Source organism: Melozone crissalis, unplaced genomic scaffold (genome assembly GCF_028551555.1).
Source record: "Melozone crissalis strain CALT ecotype California unplaced genomic scaffold, PUWL_Pcris_2 ptg000139l_1, whole genome shotgun sequence".
Lineage (NCBI taxonomy): Eukaryota > Metazoa > Chordata > Aves > Passeriformes > Passerellidae > Melozone > Melozone crissalis.
The window spans coordinates 5,363,651-5,383,544 of NW_026535912.1; the positions used below are offsets into that span (position 1 = coordinate 5,363,651).

General features: G+C 52.0%; 2 protein-coding genes across 2 annotated transcripts in view; both read right to left on the bottom strand.

The window, feature by feature from the left end:
* Positions 1 to 503: 503 nt before the first annotated feature.
* On the bottom strand, positions 504 to 19,050 carry LOC128948609 (HAUS augmin-like complex subunit 5). The gene is made up of 15 exons (XM_054293380.1): positions 18,964 to 19,050; positions 17,848 to 17,910; positions 17,366 to 17,398; positions 17,175 to 17,199; positions 15,037 to 15,157; positions 13,377 to 13,533; positions 12,444 to 12,507; positions 12,234 to 12,295; positions 12,106 to 12,163; positions 11,955 to 12,025; positions 9,671 to 9,734; positions 3,243 to 3,323; positions 1,805 to 1,981; positions 870 to 1,145; positions 504 to 764 (listed from the first exon to the last, which is right to left on the bottom strand). Exons 1-15 carry the CDS (start codon positions 19,047 to 19,049, stop codon positions 504 to 506), a joined length of 1,599 nt encoding a protein of 532 aa, XP_054149355.1. The 5' UTR covers position 19,050.
* A 349-nt stretch (positions 19,051 to 19,399) lies between these two features.
* LOC128948610 (olfactory receptor 14C36-like) overlaps positions 19,400 to 19,894 on the bottom strand; it is a 45,782-nt gene continuing 45,287 nt past the window's right edge. The window contains exons 3-4 of the mRNA XM_054293381.1: positions 19,604 to 19,682; positions 19,400 to 19,487 (exon numbers count right to left, since the gene is read on the bottom strand). Coding sequence (XP_054149356.1) covers positions 19,400 to 19,487; positions 19,604 to 19,682 — 167 coding nt within the window. The remainder of the gene's footprint in view (positions 19,488 to 19,603; positions 19,683 to 19,894) is intronic.

Below are 19,894 nucleotides of genomic sequence, written 5' to 3' on the forward strand. Positions count from 1 at the left end.
TAGGACCCGCAGGGGACACCTTGGGGACACTTTGGGACACCTTGGGGACAGTTTAGGGGGACATCTTGGGGACACCTTGAGGACACTTTAGGGGGACATCTCGAAGCCACCCTGGGGACACCTTGGGGACATCTCAGGGTCACTTCAGGGACACTTTGGGAACACCTGAAGAACTCTTGGGGACACTTTGGGGACATCTCAGTGGCCATCGCAGGGACACCTTGGGGACACCTGAAGGACACTGTGGGGACACCCTGAGAGCACTTTGGGGACATCTTGGGGACATTTTGGGAACCTCATTGGAGCATCATGGAGACACCTTGGGGATACCTCAGGACCCCCCCAGGGACCCTTTGTGGCCATTTGGGGGCATTTTGGGGCCATCTGGGGACACTTGGGGACATTCTGGGGCCATTTGGGGCCATTTTGGGGCAATTTTTGGGCCATTTGGGACATTCTGGGGCCATTTGGGGACATTTTAGGTCCCCCCAATGAGCACAGACTCAGGCCATGCCCCTTTCCCCACACCATTTTATTCCCAACCAATCAGAACCTCCAGAGTGCTTCAGATGGGCGGAGCCTCCTCCGCTCACTCCTCCCCCTTCCCAACGGTGGGTGGGGCCTCCTCGGGGGTGGGTGGGGCCTCCTCGGGGGTGGGCGTGGCCTGCAAGGCGTGGGCGGCGTCTCTCCAGCGCTGCAGCCAATGGGAGAAGGGGGCGCAGCCAGGGGGCGTGGCCAGGACCCACTGAGCCGGCTGGGCCCACCTGGGGAGAGGGGTGGGGTTAGGAAAAGGGGGTGGGGCTTGGGGTGGGAGGAGCTACACTCCCATTCCAGGCCTCTCTCCCTCCAGGCCCCGCCCCCTCCCTCACCATTGGCTGACGAGCTCCTGGAGGCGGGGCCAGTCCCTGATTCGCTGCTCGCAGCCTTCTCTGACCAATCGCAGCCGGGGCAGCAGCTCGGCCACATCCACGGTGAGGGGGGGTGGGGCCAGCGGCTCTGTCTCCGCCCCCAGGACAGGCCCCGCCCCCCGGCGCAGGCGCAGCGCCCCCTGGCGGAGCTGCTGACGCAAGATGGCCGCCTGGGACAGCAGCGAGCCCTGACGGACACAAGGGGATGGGGGCGGGCTTGGCCACGCCCCCCAAACCCTGCAGGACACGCCCACAATTGGCGGCACCCTCCCCCACCTTTTCAGCCCCATTTAAGCCCCACCCCAAATCCCTCCCACTCTCTCCAAGCCCCTCCCCCACTCTTTAAGCTCCTCCTCTTTCCCTCCAGCCCCTCCCCCACATTTCAAGCTCCTCCCCCAATCCTGCTCCCAAGCCCCTCCCCCTAAATTTAAGTCCCTCCCCATCTTTTGGCTCCTCCCCCATTCCCCTCCCCCATCCCTTAGCTCTCTAAACCCCTCCCTCCTCGAGGCCCCTCCCCCACTCAAGCCCCTCCCCCACCCTTTCAGCCCCTCCCCTCCCCATCTTTAAGCCCCTCCCTCTCTTTAGATGCCATCTGTTTTAGGCCCTCCCCCTTTGAGCCCCTCCCCACTCTTAAATCTCCTCCCTCCCCCTCAAGCCCCTCCCCCTCTTTAAGTCCCACCCCTCAAGCCTTTGCCCCACCCTTTAAGCCCCTCCCACTTTAAGACCCTCCCCCACTTTATCCAATCCCCTGGTTTAAGCCCCTCCCCCATTTAAGCCCTCTGGGTTAGGCCCCTCTTCCTGGTATAGGCCTCTCCCCCTGGTATAGGCCCCTCCCTCATTTAAGCTCCTCCTATCCCTCTTTAAGCCCTGCCCCACCCCCTTAGCCCCTCCCCCACCTGTGCCACGCCCATCTCCCGTGCCAGCCCCCGCAGAGGGGGTGTGGCCTGTGCCGGGGGGCGGGGCTCCTCTCCCAGTGCTCCCAGTGCTCCCAGTGCCAGCTGCCGGCGCCGCAGCCACGCCCCCTCCAGAGGGGGAAGGGCCAAGCCCGGCCCCGCCTGCACCACGCCCACAACCTGCGGCCAATCAGAGACGTCGGGAACTGGGATCAAACTGGGAGGGACTGGTAGGGACTGGGGGGAACTGGGTTATACTGGGAGGGGACTGGAGGGAATTGCGAGGTACTGGTTTATACTGGGATGGACTGGGAGGGAACTGGGTTATACTGGGAGGGCACTGGGATCAAACTGGGAGTTACTGGGATCTCAGCTGGAGTCAAACTGGGAGCACTGGGAGGAAGTGGGAGTTACTGGGAGCACTGGGATCAGAGCTGGAGTCAAACTGGGAGTGACTGGGAGGGGACTGGGTTGTACTGGGAGGGACTGGGGGATACTGGGTTATACTGGGAGGGGACTGGGATGGAACTGGGGGGAACTGGGAAGGACTGGGAGGGAACTGGGAGGGAAGTGCCGGATACTGGGATGGACTGGGTTATACTGGGATATACTGGGATGGAACTGGGAGGGTGCTGGGAGGGACTGGGTTATACTGGGAGGGACTGGGATCAAACTGGGAGTTACTGGGAGCACAGTTGGAGTCAAACTGGGAGCACTGGGAGGGACTGGGGGATACTGGGATCTCAACTGGATTCACACTGGGAGCATTGGGATGAACCGGGATGGACTGGGAGGGAACTGGGAGTTACTGGGAGCACTGGGAGGGACTGGGAGGGAAATGAGGGATACTGGGATATACTGGGAGGGAACTGGGATCGTACTGGGAGTTACTGGGAGCACTGGGATCGGAGCTGGACTCAAACTGGGAGCACTGGGAGGGACTGGGATGGAACTGGGGGACACTGGTTTATACTGGGAGGGACTGGGATGGACTGGGAGGGAACTGTGATGTACTGGGATGGACTGGGGAGGAACTGGGGGATACTGGGATGGACTGGGGTTACTGTGAACACTGGGAGGGCACTGGGATCAAACTGGGAGTTACTGGGATCTCAGCTGGAGTCAAACTGGGAGCACTGGGATGAACTGGGATGGACTGGGAGGAACTGGGAGGGACTGGGAGCACTGGGATCAGAGCTGGAGTCAAACTGAGATGAACTGGGACAGACTGGGAGGGGACTGGGTTATACTGGGAGGGACTGGGAGCATTGAGATCACAGCTAGTGTCAAACTGGGATGAACTGGGAGGGACAGGGAAGGAACTGGGATAAACTGGGATGGACTGAAGGATACTGGGATATACTGGGAGGGGACTGGGGGCCTTAGTGGTCCATACTGGTCCATACTGGTCCATACTGGTCCATACTGGTTTGCTCCCCACCTGCTCCTGCAGCGGTTTCAGCGCCGCTCGGCGCCCCCTGGTGGCGGCGCTCAGGAACCGCAGGCGCTGCTGCAAATGGAGCTGGGGAGGGAAACGGCAAAAATCAACAGAATTCACCCCAAATTCACCCAAAATAACCCAAAAATCAACCAAATTAACCCAAAATTCCCCCGAAACCATCCAAATGTACCCAAAAATCAACAGAATTCACACAAAAATAAACCCAAAATTCACCCAAAATGAACCTAAAATACACCAAAATGAAACCAAAGTTAACCCAAAATGAATCCAAAATCACCTAAATTACCCAAAAATCATCAGAATTCACCCAAAATTCATCCAAAATCCCCCAAAACCATCCAAATTAACACAAAAATCAACAAAATTCACCCAAAATTAACAGAAAATGCACAAAAATTCACCCCAAAATCCCCCCGAAATCACCCAAATTAACAAAAAAATCCCCCTGAAATCACCCAAATTAACCCAAAAATAACCAAAATTCATCCAAAATCCCCCTGAAATCACCCAAATTAACCCAAAAAGCACCAAAATTTGCCTAAAATTCACCCAAAATTCACCAAAATTAACCCTGAAATCCCCCCAAATTAACCCAAAAATCACCAAAATTTACCCAAAAATACCCCCGAAATCATCCAGATTAACACAAAAAATCACCAAACATCACCCCAAAATCAGCCAAATTAACCCCAAAATCAGTTAAATTAACCCAAAAATCTACCCAAAATTACTGAAATTAACCCAAAAATCACCGAGATTAACCCAAAAATTCCCCAAAATCACAGAAATTAACCCAGAATCACCCAAATATCCCCCTGAAATCACCTAAATTTACCTCAAAATCACCATAATTCACCCAAAAATCCCCCCAAAACCACCCAAATTACCCTAAAATCAACAACATTAACCCAAAAATCTCTCCAGATCACCCAAATTAACCCCAGAATAACCAATATTAACTCAAAACCCCCCCTGAGATCACCCAAATTAACCCAAAATACACTAAAATTAACCCAAAAATCCCACAGATCACCCCACAATCACCCAAATTAACCCCAAATCACCAAAATTTACCTAAAAATACCCCAAATTAACCCATAATTAGCTTGCAATTTACCCCAAGTCACGCAAATTAGCCCAAAAATCCCCCTGAAATCACCCAAATTGACCCCAAATCAGCCAAAATTAACCCTGAAATCCCCCCCAATTAACCCAAAATTAACCCAAAAAGCACAAAAATTAACCCCAAATACACCAAAGTTCACCCCAAAATCCCCCCAAATCCCCCCACAATCACACAAATTAACCTCAAATCACCAAAATTTACCTAAAAATCCCCCAAATTAACCAAAAATTAACCCCAAATCACAAAAATTAACCCAAAATAACCCCAAATCACCAAAATTAACCCAAAAAACCGCAGTCAACCAAAATACCCCAAAAATCTCTCCCAAATCACCCAAAATACCCGAAAATCACCAAAATTACCCAAAGTTCCCCATTTCCCCCAAAATTCCCCTTTTTCCCCTAAATTACAAAAAAAAGCCCAAAACCCCAAATCACTCCCAATTCCCCAATCCCAAACCTGAATTCCCAAAATCCCAAATCCCCCAAAATCCCCCAAACCCCCTAAACTCCCCAAAATCCCCCAACCCCCCAAAAACCCCCAAATCCACCAAATCCCCCCAAATGCCCAACCCCCAAAAACCCCAAATCCCAAAACACCCCCAAACTCCCCCCCAAGCCCCAAACATTCCAAAAACCCCAAAACCCCAAAGTCCCTCAAAACCCCCCAAAATCTCCCATTTTACCCCCTCAAAAACCCCAAATCCCAAAACCCCAAAAAACTTCAAAACTTCAAAAACCTCAAAATTCCCCAAATCCCCCAAAGTGCCCCAACTCCCAAATCCCCCAATCCCAAAAAAACCCCAAATCCCCCAATTTCAGCCCCAAATTCACCATTTTACCCCCAAAAATCCCAAAGTCCCCTAAACTCCAAAATGTCCCCAAATCCCCCCAAAACCCCAAATCCTCCAAGTCCCCTGAAATCCCCAAACCCCAAATCCCCCCAAATACCTTCAAATCCCCCAAAATTCTCCCCCCAAATCTCCCAAAAACTCAAATCCCAAATACCCCAAAAACCCAAACCCCTAAAACCCCAAATCCCCCAAAATCCCCAAAATTCCCCCAGATCCCTCTGAAAATCACAAACCCCAAAATCTCCAAAACCCCCAAATCTTAAATCCCTAAAAATCCCCAAAGCCCCAAAATCCCCCATACCCCCAAAATTCCCCCAAATCTTAAACCCTTAAAAACGGCAAAAAATGAATCCCAAAACCCCCATAATCCCCAAAACCGCCAAAACTCCCCAAAAACCCCCAAAACCCCAAAATGTCCCAAATCCCCCCAAAATCTCGAATTCCAAATCCCCAAAATCCCAAACCCCCAAATCCCCAAAATCCCAAACCCCCAAATCCCCTCAAATACTTCCCCAAAACCCCCAAATTCCCCATTTTATGCCACAAAAACCCCAAATCCCAAACATCCCAAAATCTCAAATCCCAAAATCCCCAAAAAACCCCCCAAAATCCCAAACCCCAAAATCCACAAACCCCAAATCCTAAATCCCCAAAACCTCAAACTCTCCCAAATCCCAAATCCCCCGAACTCTAAACCCCCAAAACCCCCAAATCCGAAACCCCAAAAAAAACCCAAACCCCAAAATCCCCAAAAATGCCCCCAAAACCCCAAAATCCCCAAATTTCCCATTTTATCCCCCCAAAACCCCAAATCCCCAAAACCCCCCCAAAAAAACCCAAAATCCCGAATCCAAAATCTCGAATCCTCAAAATCCCAAATCCCAAAACCCCAAAATCCCCCAAACCCCAAAAAACTCCAAGGCCCAAAACCGCCAAAAAAACTCCAAAACCTCAAACCACAAATCCCCCAAAATCCCCCAAATTCCCAAACCCCGAATCCCTCAAAATCCCAAATCCCCCCAATCCCCCCACTCTAAATCTCCAACCCCCAAAATCCCAAACACCCAAAATTGCCCCAAATCCCCAAAATTTCCCATACTATCCCCCAAAAACCCCAAAACCCCAAAAAAACCAAAAAAACCCCAAAACACCCCAAAAATCTCAAATCCCACTCCAAAATTCCCCATTTTACCCCCAAAAATCCCATAAACCCCAAAAAGTCCAAAAACCCCCAAAACTCCAAATCTCCAAATCCCAAATCGAAACCCCAAAAATCCCCAAAACCCCCAAAATTCTCAAATCCCAAACCCCCAAAATTTCCCCATTTTACCCCCCAAAACCCCATAAAAGCCCCAAAAAACCCCAAAACCCCAAAATTCCCGCACTCACCACTCGGCCCCTCCCCCTCCACAGCTGCTGCCGGAGCTGCTCCAGGGCCGAGTTTGGGCTCAAATCCGGGGATTTTCGGGCCAGATTTGGGCATTGAGGATCCAAATTTTGGGATTTTGGGGCCAGATCCAAATTTTGGGGTTTTAGAGCCGATTTTGGAGCTGATTTTGAGGCCAAATCTGAGGATTTTGGGTCCAAATTTTGGGATTTTGGGGCTGAATTTTGTGGATTTTGAGGTTTTGGGGCCGAATTTTGGGGTTTTTGGGGCTCCTGGGGTGGATTTTGGGGTGGATTTTGGGGATTTTGGAGTTCCTGCTGCAGCTGGGTCAGCGCCCGGCCCAGGGAGGCCCGGTGGGCCAAGAGCCCCTCCCGGAGCAGGAACAGCCTGGGGAGGAAATTGGGGTGAGAAATGGGGAAATTGGGAAAATGGGGAGAAATAGGGACTGGGGGGAGAGAATGGGGATTTTGGGGAAAATAGGGGGAAAAATGGGGGGAAAATGGGAATTTTGAGAGAAAAATAGGGGGAGAAATGGGGGGAAAATGGGAATAAAAACCGGGATTTTGGGGTCAAATTTGGTGATTTTGGAGCCAATTTTGGAGCCAATTTTGGGGATTTCAGAACAGGTTTTGGGGCTGAATTTGGGAATTTTGGGGCAGAATTTGGAGATTTAGAGCCAAATTTTGGAGTTTTGGGGCTGAACTTTGTGATTTTGGGACCCAATTTGGGGCCAATTTTGGAAATTTTGGGGCTGATTTGGGGCTGAATTTTGGGATTTTGGAGCTGAGTTTGGGGCCAAATGTTGGGGATTTTTGAGGCCAAATGTTGGGGATTTTGGGGCCAATTTTGGGGATTTTGGGGCTGAATTTGAGGATTTTGGGGCTGAGTTTGGGCATTTTAGAGCAAATTTTTGGGACTTTATGGACAATTATGGGGCTAAATTTGGGGATTTTGGGGCGAATTTGGAGCAGAATTTTGGTGGTTTCAGGCAAAATTTTGGGGTTTTTTTCTGGGGGTTTGGAGCCAAACTTGGAGATTTGGATTTGGGGGCTAAATTTGGAGCCATATTTTAGGGATTTTGGGGCCGATTGTGGGGATTTTAGAGCCAATTTTGGGGCTGGTTTTGGGGCTGGATTTTGGGGTGGAATATTGGGAGTTTCGTACCGATTCTGGGGCTGATTTTAGGGCAAATCTGGAGGATTTGGGGCCAAATTTTGGGGCCAAACTTGAGACCAAATCTGGGAATGTTGGGCTGATCTTAGGGCTGAATTGTGGGGATTTTGGGGTCAAATTTGGGGGTTTTAGGGCTGAATATTGGGATTTTAGACCCAAATTTTGGGGCTGATTTTAGGGCTAAACCCAGAGGATTTGTGGCCAAATTTTGGCGATTTTGGGACCGGATTTTGGGGCCAAATTTGGGCATTTGAGAGGCAATTTTGGGGTCAAATTCGGGGCCAAACTTGGGGATTTTGGGGCTGAATTCAGGGACTTTACAGCCGATTTTGGGGCCAAATTTTGGGGATTTCGGGTTGAATTTTGGGGCGATTTTGGGCGATTCTGGGGCCCAGGGAGCCCCAGAAGGCCGAGAGCCCCCCCCCAGAGCAGGAGCAGCCTTGGGGGGGAGTGCAGAGGAATTTGGGGTGAGAAACGGGGAAATTGAGAAAATGGAGAAAAAATGGGGAAAAATAGGGGGGGGGGAAAGGGGCATTTTGGGAGGGAAATAGAAAAATAGGAATAAAAATGGAATTTGGAGGGAAAAATGGGAATAGAAATGGGGATTTTGGGGGATAAAATTCAGGAAACAGGAGAAGAAAAATGGAGACTTTGAGGTGAAAAAGGGGGATTTTGGGGAAAAGGCAATAAAAATTGGGAATTTTGGGTACATTAGGAAAAATTTGGGATAATTTTGGGTATTTTAGGACCAATTTCAGGGAGTTTGGGGTGGATTTGGGAATTTTTTTGGTACATTTTGGGCTGGATTTCAGACATTTGGGGATAATTTGAAGTATTTTAGGATGGATTTAGGATATCTTAGGATATTTTAGGAATATTTCAGGGATTTCGGTCTCACCTGGTGACTCCATCATTGCCCATCCCCCGCTCCAGGTGTGTCCAGGGATTTTGGGGAGCATTTGGGATTTTTGGGGTATTTTGGGCCGGATTTCAGGGATTTTGGGATATTAGAGGGTAATTTAAAATATTTTAGGGTAATTGAGAATATTTTAGGAATAATTCAGGACATTTTGGTGTTACCTGATGACTTCATTGTTGCCCGTCCCCTGCTCCAGGTGCGTCCCCCAGCTGCCCCTCAGTTGGGACAGGTGGGACAGGAGGGGGGCAGCGCCCCCCACACCTCCCCCACGGCCCCCCAGCACTCCTGGGGACCCCAAAAGCACATCAGGGACCCCAGAATGGCCTGGGGACCCCAAAAATCCCAAAAATCCACCCCAAAAATCAGCTCAGAAACCCCCAAAAGCCCCAAGTCCACCCCAAAAACGACCCTGGGATCCTGAAAATGGACTCGGAAACCCCAGAACCCCAAAACCACCCCAAAAACCCCAAACTACCCCAAAACCAGATAAGGAACCCCAAAAATGGAGCCGGGGAGCCCAAAAATCCCAAAATCTGTCCCAAAACCCCTCAATACCTCAAAATCCACCCCAAAAATCCCAAATCCACCCCAAAAACACCTCAGGGACACAAAAAATGGATTCAGGGACCCCAAAAACCCCAAATTCACCCCAAAACCCCAAATCCTGACCCCAAAATTGCCAAAATCCCCCCAAAAATCCCAAATCCCAACCCTATATGTTCCCAAAATCCCTCAAGTCCCCAAAAAATTCCCCAAAATGCAAATTTCTGACCCAAGAAATCCCCAAATCCCCCCCAAAAACCCCCAAATTCAAAATCTTGACCACAAAAAACCCCAAATCGCCCATCTGAAATCATGACCCCCAAAAAGGCCCAAAACCTGAAATTTTGACCTCAAGAAGCCTCAAAATCCCCAATTTTGACCCCAATCTCGTTCCCCTCCCACTCACCTGCAGGAGGCTCTTCAGGGTGGGCGGGGCCTCGGCTGAGGGGGTGGGGCCAGCCAGGAGAGCTCTGTGATTGACAGGTGGGAGGCCACGCCCCCAACGGCATCAGAAATCCCCTCAGGGACCCCAAAATGTCCTAAAAACCCCCCAAATTCCCTACCACCCCATTAAGACCCACCCACCCACTTAGGCCACACCCATTCCTTTTGGCCACACCCACTCCTTTAAGCCCCACCCATTCGTTTGGCCACACCCACTCCATTAATCCCCACCCACCCCTTTAAGCCCCACCCATTGCTTTTGGCCACATCTACCCATTTAGGCCACACTGATCCCTTTAAGCCCCACCCACTCCTTTAAGCCCCACCCATTTTAGTCCTGCCCAATCCCTTTCAGCCCAACACACCCCTTTAGACCACACCCACCCCCTTAAGCCCTGCCTATCCCTTTAAGGCCCACCCGCTGTTTAAGCCCCACCCACCCCGTTTAAGGCCTTCCTGCCCCTTTAACCCCCACCCATCCCTTTAAGCCCCACCCACTTCTTTAAGCTCCACTCACCCACTTAGGCCCCACCCACCCTTTTAAGCTCCACCCATCCCTTTAAGCCCCACCCACCCATTTAGGCCACACCCACCCACTTAGGCCACACCCACCCACTTAGGCCACGCCCCTCTGTTTAAGCTCCACCCAACATTAGCTCACCCAATCCCTTCAAGACCCACCCACATTTTAAAGCCCCACTAACCCACTTAAGCTCCACCCACCACTTTCAGCTCCGCTCATCCCCTTAAGCTTCACACACCCCCTTTAAGCCCCTCCCTTCCTTTAGGCCCCACCCACCTATTAAAGCCCCACACACCATTTGATGACCCACCCAATCCTTTTATCCCCACCCACCACTAATCGCCACCCACCCTTTAAGCCCCACCCCTCTTTAAGCTCCACCCACCCCTTTAAGCCCCGCCCACCCTTTTAAGCCACACCCATACCCTTTATACCATACCGTCCCCTTAAACCCTGCCCACCCTTTTTAAGCCCCACCAACCCCTCTAAGTCCCATCTACATCCTAAAGGTCAACCCACCCCTTTAATCCCCACCTCCCTATTAAGCCCCACCCACTCATCAAGCCCTGCCCACCCTTTTCAGCCCCACCCACCCATTTAGGTCACACATCTCTAATCCCCACCCAACATTTAGCCCACCTAATCCCTTTAAGCCCCACCCACCCACTTAAGCTCCACCCACATCTTTAAGCTCTACATATGTCCTTAAGTTCTACCCTCACCTTTTATGGCCCACCCTTCCTTTATGCCCCACCCACCTTTTAAAGCCCCACCCACTCCTTTAAGCCCCACCTACCTCTAATTCCCACCCACCCTTTAAGCCCCACCCCTCTCTTTAAGCTCCACCCACCTTTTAAGTCTCACCCACCCATTGAAGCCACACCCCACTGTTTAGGCCCCACCCAACATTTAACCCACCCAATCCCTTCAAGCCCAAACCCACATCTTAAAACCTCGCCCACATCTTTAGGCCACACCCATGCAACTAAGCCCAACCCACCTTTTAAAGCTCCACCCACTTCTTTTAAAACCACCCACTGCATTAAGCCCCACCCATTTAAGCCCTACCCATTTTGGCCACACCCACCTCTTCAGCCCCACCCACTCATTTAAGCCCCACCAATTCCTTTAAGCACAGCCTGCTCCTTTAAGCTCCACCCATGTCTGCAAGCCCCACCCACCCATGTTAATGCCCCACCCATCCCTTTAAGCCACACCTACCCATTTAAGCCACACTCCTGGTTAAGCACAACCCAACATTTAATGCACCTAATCCCTTTAAGCCCCACCCACCTTTTAAAGCCCCCACCCACCTCTTTAGGACCCACCCATTCCTTTAAGCCCCACCCACCATTTAAGCTCCACCCACTTATGCCACACCCACTCCTTTTAAGCCCACTCCATCCATTTAAGCTCCACTCACTATTTAAGCCCCACCCAAATATTTAAGCCCCACCCACTCATTGAAGCCCCACCCACCAGTAAATCCAGCTAATCCCTTGGAGCCACACCCACCCTTTTAAGCCCCACCCACCCCTTTAAGCCCCACCCATCTTTTGAGCCCCCCCCATACATATTAAATGCCTGGCCACCCTCTTAGGCCACATCCACACTTTAAGCCCCACCCATCTCTTTAAGTCACACCCGCCCCTTTAAGACCCTCCCATTCTTTTGGCCACTCCCTCCCCTTTAAGCCCAACCCACTCCTTCAGGCCCCACCCACCTTGTGCTCTGATTGGCCAGGACCTCCAGCGCCCAAAGCACCGCCTCTGGGCTGTGGCCAATCAGTACAGCCTGTAGGGGGCGCCATGTGTCAGAGCACAGGGCGTGGCCTGAGCAGAGCCATGCCCCCTCCCCCAGCCTGCCACGCCCACCTCAGCCTGTTCCGACCAATCTGGAGCCTCCTCAGCCTTCCCGGGGTGATTGGCAGCTCTGGGGTTCATTAATTAATTGATTAATTGAGGGGTTAACTGGGGGTTAAGGAGGAAGGGGTGTGGCTTACCTGTGTGGGTGTGGCCTCTGGAGCTCCGCCTCCCTGGCCTTGCACAGGGCCTTGATTGACACCTGCGAAAGTGGGAGGGTTTGGGGGAACTTGGGGATTTTTGGTGGGTCCTGGGCTGATTTTGGGGGAATTTTGGGGGTCCTGCGCTGATTTCGGGGTCCCTGAATGGTCTCCAGGCCCCGCCCACCATGTCAGGCCCCGCCCACTCACCAGCACTTCCGGCTCTGCCCCTGCGGCCAAGATGGCCGACAGCTCCTCCCGGGATTGGCCCGGCCTGAGGGGACCCAAAAGTCTTTTAAAATACCCAAAATCTCCTCAAAATGCCCCAAAATCCCCCAAATTTACCCATAATCCACTCAGGAACTCCAAAAATCCCATCAAGAACCCCAAAGTCTCCTCAAAATCAACCAAAACCCCCTCAAAGTTTCTTCAAAATCCCCCCAGATCCCCTTAGGAACACAAAGTTCCCCAAAAACCCTCAGGGACCCTAAAATCTCCCCAGATTCTTAAAAAATCCCCTCAGAAACCCCAAAATCCACTCAGGAACCCCAAAAATCCCCCAGAAAGCAAAAATTGCCTCACAATCCCCCAAAATCACCTCAGAGACCCAAAAATCTGATCAAAATTTCCTCATAATCCTCCAAAATTTGAAAATTCCCACCAGGGACCCCAAAATCCCCTCAGGAACCACAAAATTCTTCAAAAATCCCCTCACGGACCCCAAAACCTCATCAAAACCCTTCAAAATTTCCCAAAATCCCAGTAGGAACACAAAATCCCCTCAAAACCCTTCAAATTGTCTCAAAATTGCCTCAGGAACCCAAAATCCTCAAAAAACGCTTCAGGGACCCCAAATTCTCCTCAAAATGCCCCAAAATCTCCTCACAATCCCCAAGAGACACAAAAAAATCTCTTCAAAACCCTTCAAAATCCTCCCAAGTCCCAGAGAATCCTCCAAAATCCCCTCAAAAGTCACCCAAAATCCCCTGAAGGGCCCCAAAATTCAGTCAAGGACCAAAAAATCTAAAAATCCCCCAAATTCCCCCATTGCCCATATAAGGAAATTCCCCCACTGCCCATATAAGGAAACACTGCAAGGCCCCGCCCCTTCCACCCTGCCCCTTCAGGCCCCGCCCCTTTTACCTTTTATGGATTGCCCTCAGCGCCCCCTCGTGGCCGTCCCGCAGCCCAGCTGGGCCCGGCTCCGCCCCTCGCTGAAGCTCTGCCCCCAGCAGCCGAAGCTCCGCCCCTCGCTGAAGCTCCGCCCACCGCCGGCTCTGCGCCTCGTCCAGCGAGGCGTCTGGGGGGGAAAGGGGGACCCAAAGGTTTGGGGTGAGAACCCCCAAATTTGAGGGTTGGGGGGTCTGGGACCCCTAAATTGAGGGAGGGGACCCCGAAATTGGGGTGAGGATCCCAAATTTGGGGTTTAGGGGGATCCTGGGACCCAAAATATTGGGGAAGGGACCCCAAAATTGGGTTTGGGGGGTTCAGGGATCCCAAATTTGGGATTTGGGGGGGGGTCACGGGACCCCAAAGTTGGGGGAGGAACTCAAAATTTGGGGGGTGAAAATCTCAAAATTGGGGTTTAGAGGGCTCAGGGATCCTAAAAATGGGGATGGGGACCGCAAAATTGAGGTTTGGGGGTTCAGGGACCCCAAATTTGGGGTTTAGGGGAGGTCTGGGACCCTAAAAATGGGGAAGGGATCCCAAAATTTAGGGGTAGGGACCCCAAATTGGATTGGAGTCCGGGGGGGGGTCTGAGACCCTAAAATTGGGGGAAAGGGACCCCAAAATTGGGATTTAGGGGGATCAGGGACCCCAAAATTGAGGAAGGGGACCCCAAAATTGGGGTCTAGGAGGACATGGAACCCCAAAATTCGGGTTTGAGTTCATCAGGGATCCCAGAATTGGGGTTTGGCCTCGATCAGAGACCCTAAAAATGGGGAAGGGACCCCAAAATTTGTGTTTTGGGGGTTCAGGGACCCCAAATTTGGGGTTTTGGTGGTCCTGGGAGCTCAAAAAGGGGAACGGGACCCCAGATTTAGGGCTTGGAGAAAAATTGGGGTTTGGGGGTTTCTGAGACTCCAAAATTGGGCATGGGTCCTCGAAAACTGGGGTTTGGGGGGGGTCAGGAACCCCAAAATCGGGATTATGGGAGTTCTGGGACACTACAAATCAGGGGGACCCCAAAATTTGGGGGTAGAGACCCCAAAATACAGTAAGGAGCCAAAAATTGGGGTTGGCGGGGGGAGGGGGTCCAGGGACTCCAAAACTGGGAAAGGGGACCCCAAAATTTAGGGTGAAGATGCCAAACTGGGGCTTTAGTGGCTCAGGGACCCCAAAATTGGGGTCCAGGAGGACATGGGACCACAAAGTTGGGGTTTTGGGGGTGCTGGGACCCTAAAATTGGGGAAAGGGACCCCAAATTTGGGGCTGGGGTGTTCAAGGACCCCAAAATTTGGGGTTCAGAGGTTCTGGGACAATAAAAATTGGGGGAATCCCAAAATTTAGGGGTGGGGACCCCAAATTGGTGTCTGGGGTGTTCAGGGAACCCAAAATTGGGGTTTGGAGCATCAGGGACCCCAACTTGGGGTTAGGGGAGGGTCAGGGACCGCAAAATTGGGGTTTTGAGTGGGCAAGGAATCCCAAATTTCTGGTGAGGACCCCAAAACTGGGACTTAGGGGCATCATGAGACCCCAGAAATGGTGCGGGACCCCAAAATTAGGGGGTGGGGAGCCCCCAAAATGGAGGTTTGGAGGGTAGGAACCTTTGTGCGGGGGCCGCGTTTCCGGCCGGACTCACCGAGGCGCTGCGCCGTCTCCTGTGCATCCGCAATGGCGTCCCCCAGGTCCCGCACCTCCTTCCGGAGCCGCTCCACAGCCGCGCGCAGCGCCCCCTGCTGGCCCGGCCGAGCCGGAGCGGCCTGCGCCAAAACGGGCCCAAAAGCGCCACAGTTCAGCCAAAATTCAGCCAAAATTCACCCAAATGTACCTGGGAGTGTGCCCAGGGTTCTCACGATACCCAAAAACTCTCAAATATTGAGAAAATCCCACAAAAAACCCAAAATTCCACAAAAATGAGGATTAAAATTGGCCCAAATCTGACCAAATTCACCTCAAAATTCACCCCAATATCCCTGAGATTGTGCCCAGCGTCCTCACGATACCCAAAACTGCCCCAAAAAAAGAGAAAACCCCCAAAAATGAGGCTCAAAATTGACCCAAATCCACCCAAATTCACCCCAATATCCCTGAGATTGTGCCCTGGGTTCTCACAACACTCAAAGCTCACAAAAAAACCGAGAAAAATCCCACAAAAAATACCCCAAAATCCCGCAAAAATGAGGCACAAAATTGACCCCCAAAATTCCCCGAAAAAAAAAATCACCAAAACTCTCCAAAAATTCCCCCCAAAACTCCCCCCAAAAATCCCCACAAATTTTATAAAAACAAGGCTCAAAAAAATCCCAAAATTCCCCCAAAAATTCCCCCCAAACCCCCAAGATTTTATAAAAATGAAGCTCAAAATGGACCCAAATCCACCCGAATTCAGCCCAAAATGCACCCAAAATTCACCCCAATATCCCTGAGATTGAGCCCAGGGTTCTCATGATACCCAAAACTCCCAAAGTTTGGGGAAATCCCACCAAAAAACCCAAAATGAGGCTCAAAATCGACCCCCAAATCCGTCCAAATTCACTCAAAATTCCCCTCAAAAATAATCCCAAAAATTCCCACCCAAAAATCCCCAAAATTCCCCAAATTCCCCCCCAAAAACTCCCTGAAAAAATCTCCCAAAAATTGCCCCCCAAAAATTGCCCCCCAAAAATCCCCAAAATTTAATAAAAATGAGGCTCAAAATGGACCCAAATCTGCCCAAAATTCACCCCAAAATCCCCGAGATTGTGCCCCGAGTCCTCATGATACCCAAAACTTCCAAACTAACGGGAAAACCCCACAAAAGAACCCCCAAATTCCACACAAATGAGGATTAAAATGGCTCCAAATCCTCCAAAAAATCCCCAAAATTGCCCCCCCAAAAATCCTTCAAATTCCCCCCAAAATTTCCACGAAAATCCCCCCCAAAAAATCCACAAAATTCCCCCAAAAACTCCCAAAAACCCCAAAATGCCACAAAAATGAGGCTCAAAATTGACCCTAAATCCTCCCAAATTCACCCCAAAATCCCCTCAAGTAGCCCTGAGATTGTCAAAGAATCCCAAAATCTTTTTCAAAATTCCCAAAAACCTGAAAACTCCCAAATACCCAAAAATCCCCAAAAATTCAAAAAAAATTCCCCAAAAAATTCCCGAAAACATCCACAAAATTCCCCTAAAAATCCCAAAAAAACCCCCAAAATTCTTCCCAAAAATCACCCAAAATTCTCCCCAAAAATTCCCAATACCCCTCAAAATCCCACAAAAATGAGGCTCAAAATGGACCCCAAATCCGCCTGAATTCCCCCCAAAATTCACCCAGATATCCCTGAGATTGTCAAAAAATCCCAAAAACTCCCCAAAGTCATTTCCAAAATTCCCCAAAACCCCTGAAAAATCCCAAAAGTCCCACAAAAAAATCCTCAAAATTCCCCAAAAAATCCCCCGAAAAATCACTTTTAAATGCCCCAAACCCCCCAAATCCCTCCCAAAATTCCCACCAAACCCAAAAACATTCTCCAAAAATTTTGCATTTCGCCCACAAAAAAAATCTCATTTCAAGCTCCAGAACTCCCCTGGACCCCCCAAAATTCCCTCAAATCCCCTCCAAAAATCAAAAAAGATCCCCCAAAATCCAAAAAAATCCCTTAAAATTCCTGAAAATTCCCCAAAAATCCCAAAATTTCCCCAAAATGTCCCCAAATCTGAGGGAACCTCCCCAAATTTTGGGTTCCCCACCCCAAATCTGACCCCAATTCCCCCTCAGGTTTTGGGTCACCCTCACCTCCAGCTCCTGCAGGTGCCCGTACCTGAGCCCCGAGTTAAGGAACAATTTGGGGATCCCCCAAAAATCTCCCCTTCAATTTAAGGTTGAACCCCCAAATTTGGGAACCCCCACCCCAGATTTTGGGGTTTCCAGAATTTTCTATCCGAGGAACCCCCAAATTTTTGAGGATCCCCCAAAATTTCGGATACAAGCGCAGATTTCCTCGGATCTTCTTCACGTTCCTGTGGGGACACCCCAAAAATTCTGTGAGGGGAGAACCGGGAAAAAGAGCGGGAAAAGCGGCGCGGGGCATGATGGAAGCTGTAGTTCAGGGGGGTGGGGCCTGCAATGATGCTCTATGGGCGGCGCGGGGCGTGATGGGACCTGTTTGCCGGCTATAATGAAAATCAATGGGGCGTGGGGCATGATGGGAGTTGTAGGTTTGGCTATAATTGAACTCACTGGGGCGCGGGGGATGATGGGAGCTGTAGGCTTGGCTATAATGGAACTCAGTGGGGCGCGGGGGATGATGGGAGCTGTAGGCTTGGCTATAATGGAACTCAGTGGGGCGCGGGGGATGATGGGAGCTGTAGGCCCGGAAAGCATCTCCCCCTCCTTCCCCTTAAATTTTGGGGCCCCCTTTCAATTTTTGGGGCTTTTCACTCTCCCCAATGTTGGGGTCCCCCCTCACCGCTGGTTCCGGACGTGGCGGATGACGTAATCCCAAATGGGGGCTGCGGGGCCGGAGCAGAGCCTGCAGGGGAGGGAATTGGGGCACCCCAACATTTGGGGGTGACCATAAAATTCACCCAGGAACCCGAAAATCACCCCCAGGAACCCCCAAATCCACTCAGGATGCCCTAAAAGGGACCCCAAAAGGACCCCTCAGGACCCCCCAAAGGGACCCCAAAATCCCCACAGGACCCCCCGAAACCTCCCAAGGGACCCTTCAAGGGGACCCCAAATTCTCCAGGACCTCCTAAAGGACCCCAAAAGCATCCCCAGGACCCTCCAAAGGGACCCCAAAACCCCCCAGAACTCTCCAAAAGATCCCAAAATCTCCTCAGGACCTCCCCAAACCTCCCCATTACCCTCCAAGGGGACACCAAAATACCCCCAGGACCCCCCAAAACTTCTCAGGACCCTCCAAAGAGACCGCAAAACCACCTCAGGACCCCCAAACCCACCCAGGGCCCTCTAAAGGGACCCCAAAATCCCCTCAGGACTCTCAGGAGGACCCCAAAATCCCCCAAGGACCCCTCAAAAGGACCCCAAAACTCACACAGGACCACCCAAAAGGACCCCAAAATCCCCCCAGCACCCCTAAACCCCCTCAGGACCCTCCAAGAGGACGCAAAATTCACTCAGGACCCCTAAAACCCCCTCAGGACCCTCCAAGGGGACCCCAAAACGCCCCAGAATGTTTCATAGGGACCCCAAAATCCCTTCAGGACCCCCAAAATTCCTCCAGGACCCTCCAAGGGGACTCCCAAACCCTTCCACGACCTTCTAAAGGAACTCCAAAACCTCCCCAGTACTCTCCAAAGGGACCCCGAAACCTCCCAGTACTCTCCAGAGGGAGCCCAAAACCTCCCAGTACTCTCCAGAGGGAGCCCCAAATCCCCCCAGGACCCCCCAAAACCTCTCAGGACCCTCCAAGGGGACCCCAAACCTCCTCAGCCCCCCCCCACATTCCCGCTCTCCCCTCACGGAGCCCTCGGGGGGTTCCCACCCCCGGCAGCCCGAAACCCCCCGGCCCCTCCCCGCCTCAGGGGGGTCCCCATGGGGGTCCCCGGCTGGTCCCGACCTGCGGAGCGCGGCCGGGGAGGGGATGGCGGAGGGCGGCAGCTCCATCTCCTCCCGGAGCCACCGCTCCAGCGCCTCCGCCATCATGGCCGGGGGGCGCTGAGGAGAGCGAAAAACCGCGGGAAAAGCGCCGCGGGGCAGCAGGGGAGTTGTAGTGCGGGAGGGGCGGGGCATGCAATGATGGGCTATGCGAGGCGCGAGGCATGACGGGAGTTGTAGGCGAGTAACTGGGGCGCTGTGGTGCGCGAGGCATGATGGGAGTTGTAGGCGTGGCTTTAATGATTCTCTATGGGGCGCGGGGCCTGATGGGAGTTGTATGCACACCTGTAATGGGGCTCTATGGGTTATAATGATTCTCTATGGGACTCTATGGGTTATAATGATTCTCTATGGGGCGCGGGGGCTGAGGGGAGTTGTATGCGTGTTTGTAATGGAACTCAATAGGCGTCGCGGGGCATGATGGGAGCTGTAAGCCAGGAAGTTTGTCGATGGGGAAACTTGGGGGTCTGGGGGCACTTGGGGGTCCTAAGGGCCACTTATGGGTCAGAGGAGCCATTTAAGGGACACTTAAAAGGCACCCGAGGGGAACTTTGGGTCTGAGGGCACTCAGGGCCACCTGGTGAGCTGGATCCTGGCTTTACCTGGCCTCTGTGGGGTGCGGGGGATGATGGGAGTTGTAGGCTCTGGGCAGCATGGGAATTGTAGGCGTAGACTGAGGGTCTGTGGGGAGGGGGGAGGTTTAGGTGGGGCACCTGGGAGTCCGTGAGGGCACTCGGAGGTCCTGAGTGGGGGCTGAGAGATCACTTAGGAATCCTGGGAGGCACTTGGGGGTCCGGGGGAGCAACTGAGGAGCAACTTTGGGTTTGGGGGGAAATTTGGGGGCGTGTACCGGGCACTCTGTGTGGCTGCGTGGCATGACGGGAGGTGTAGGC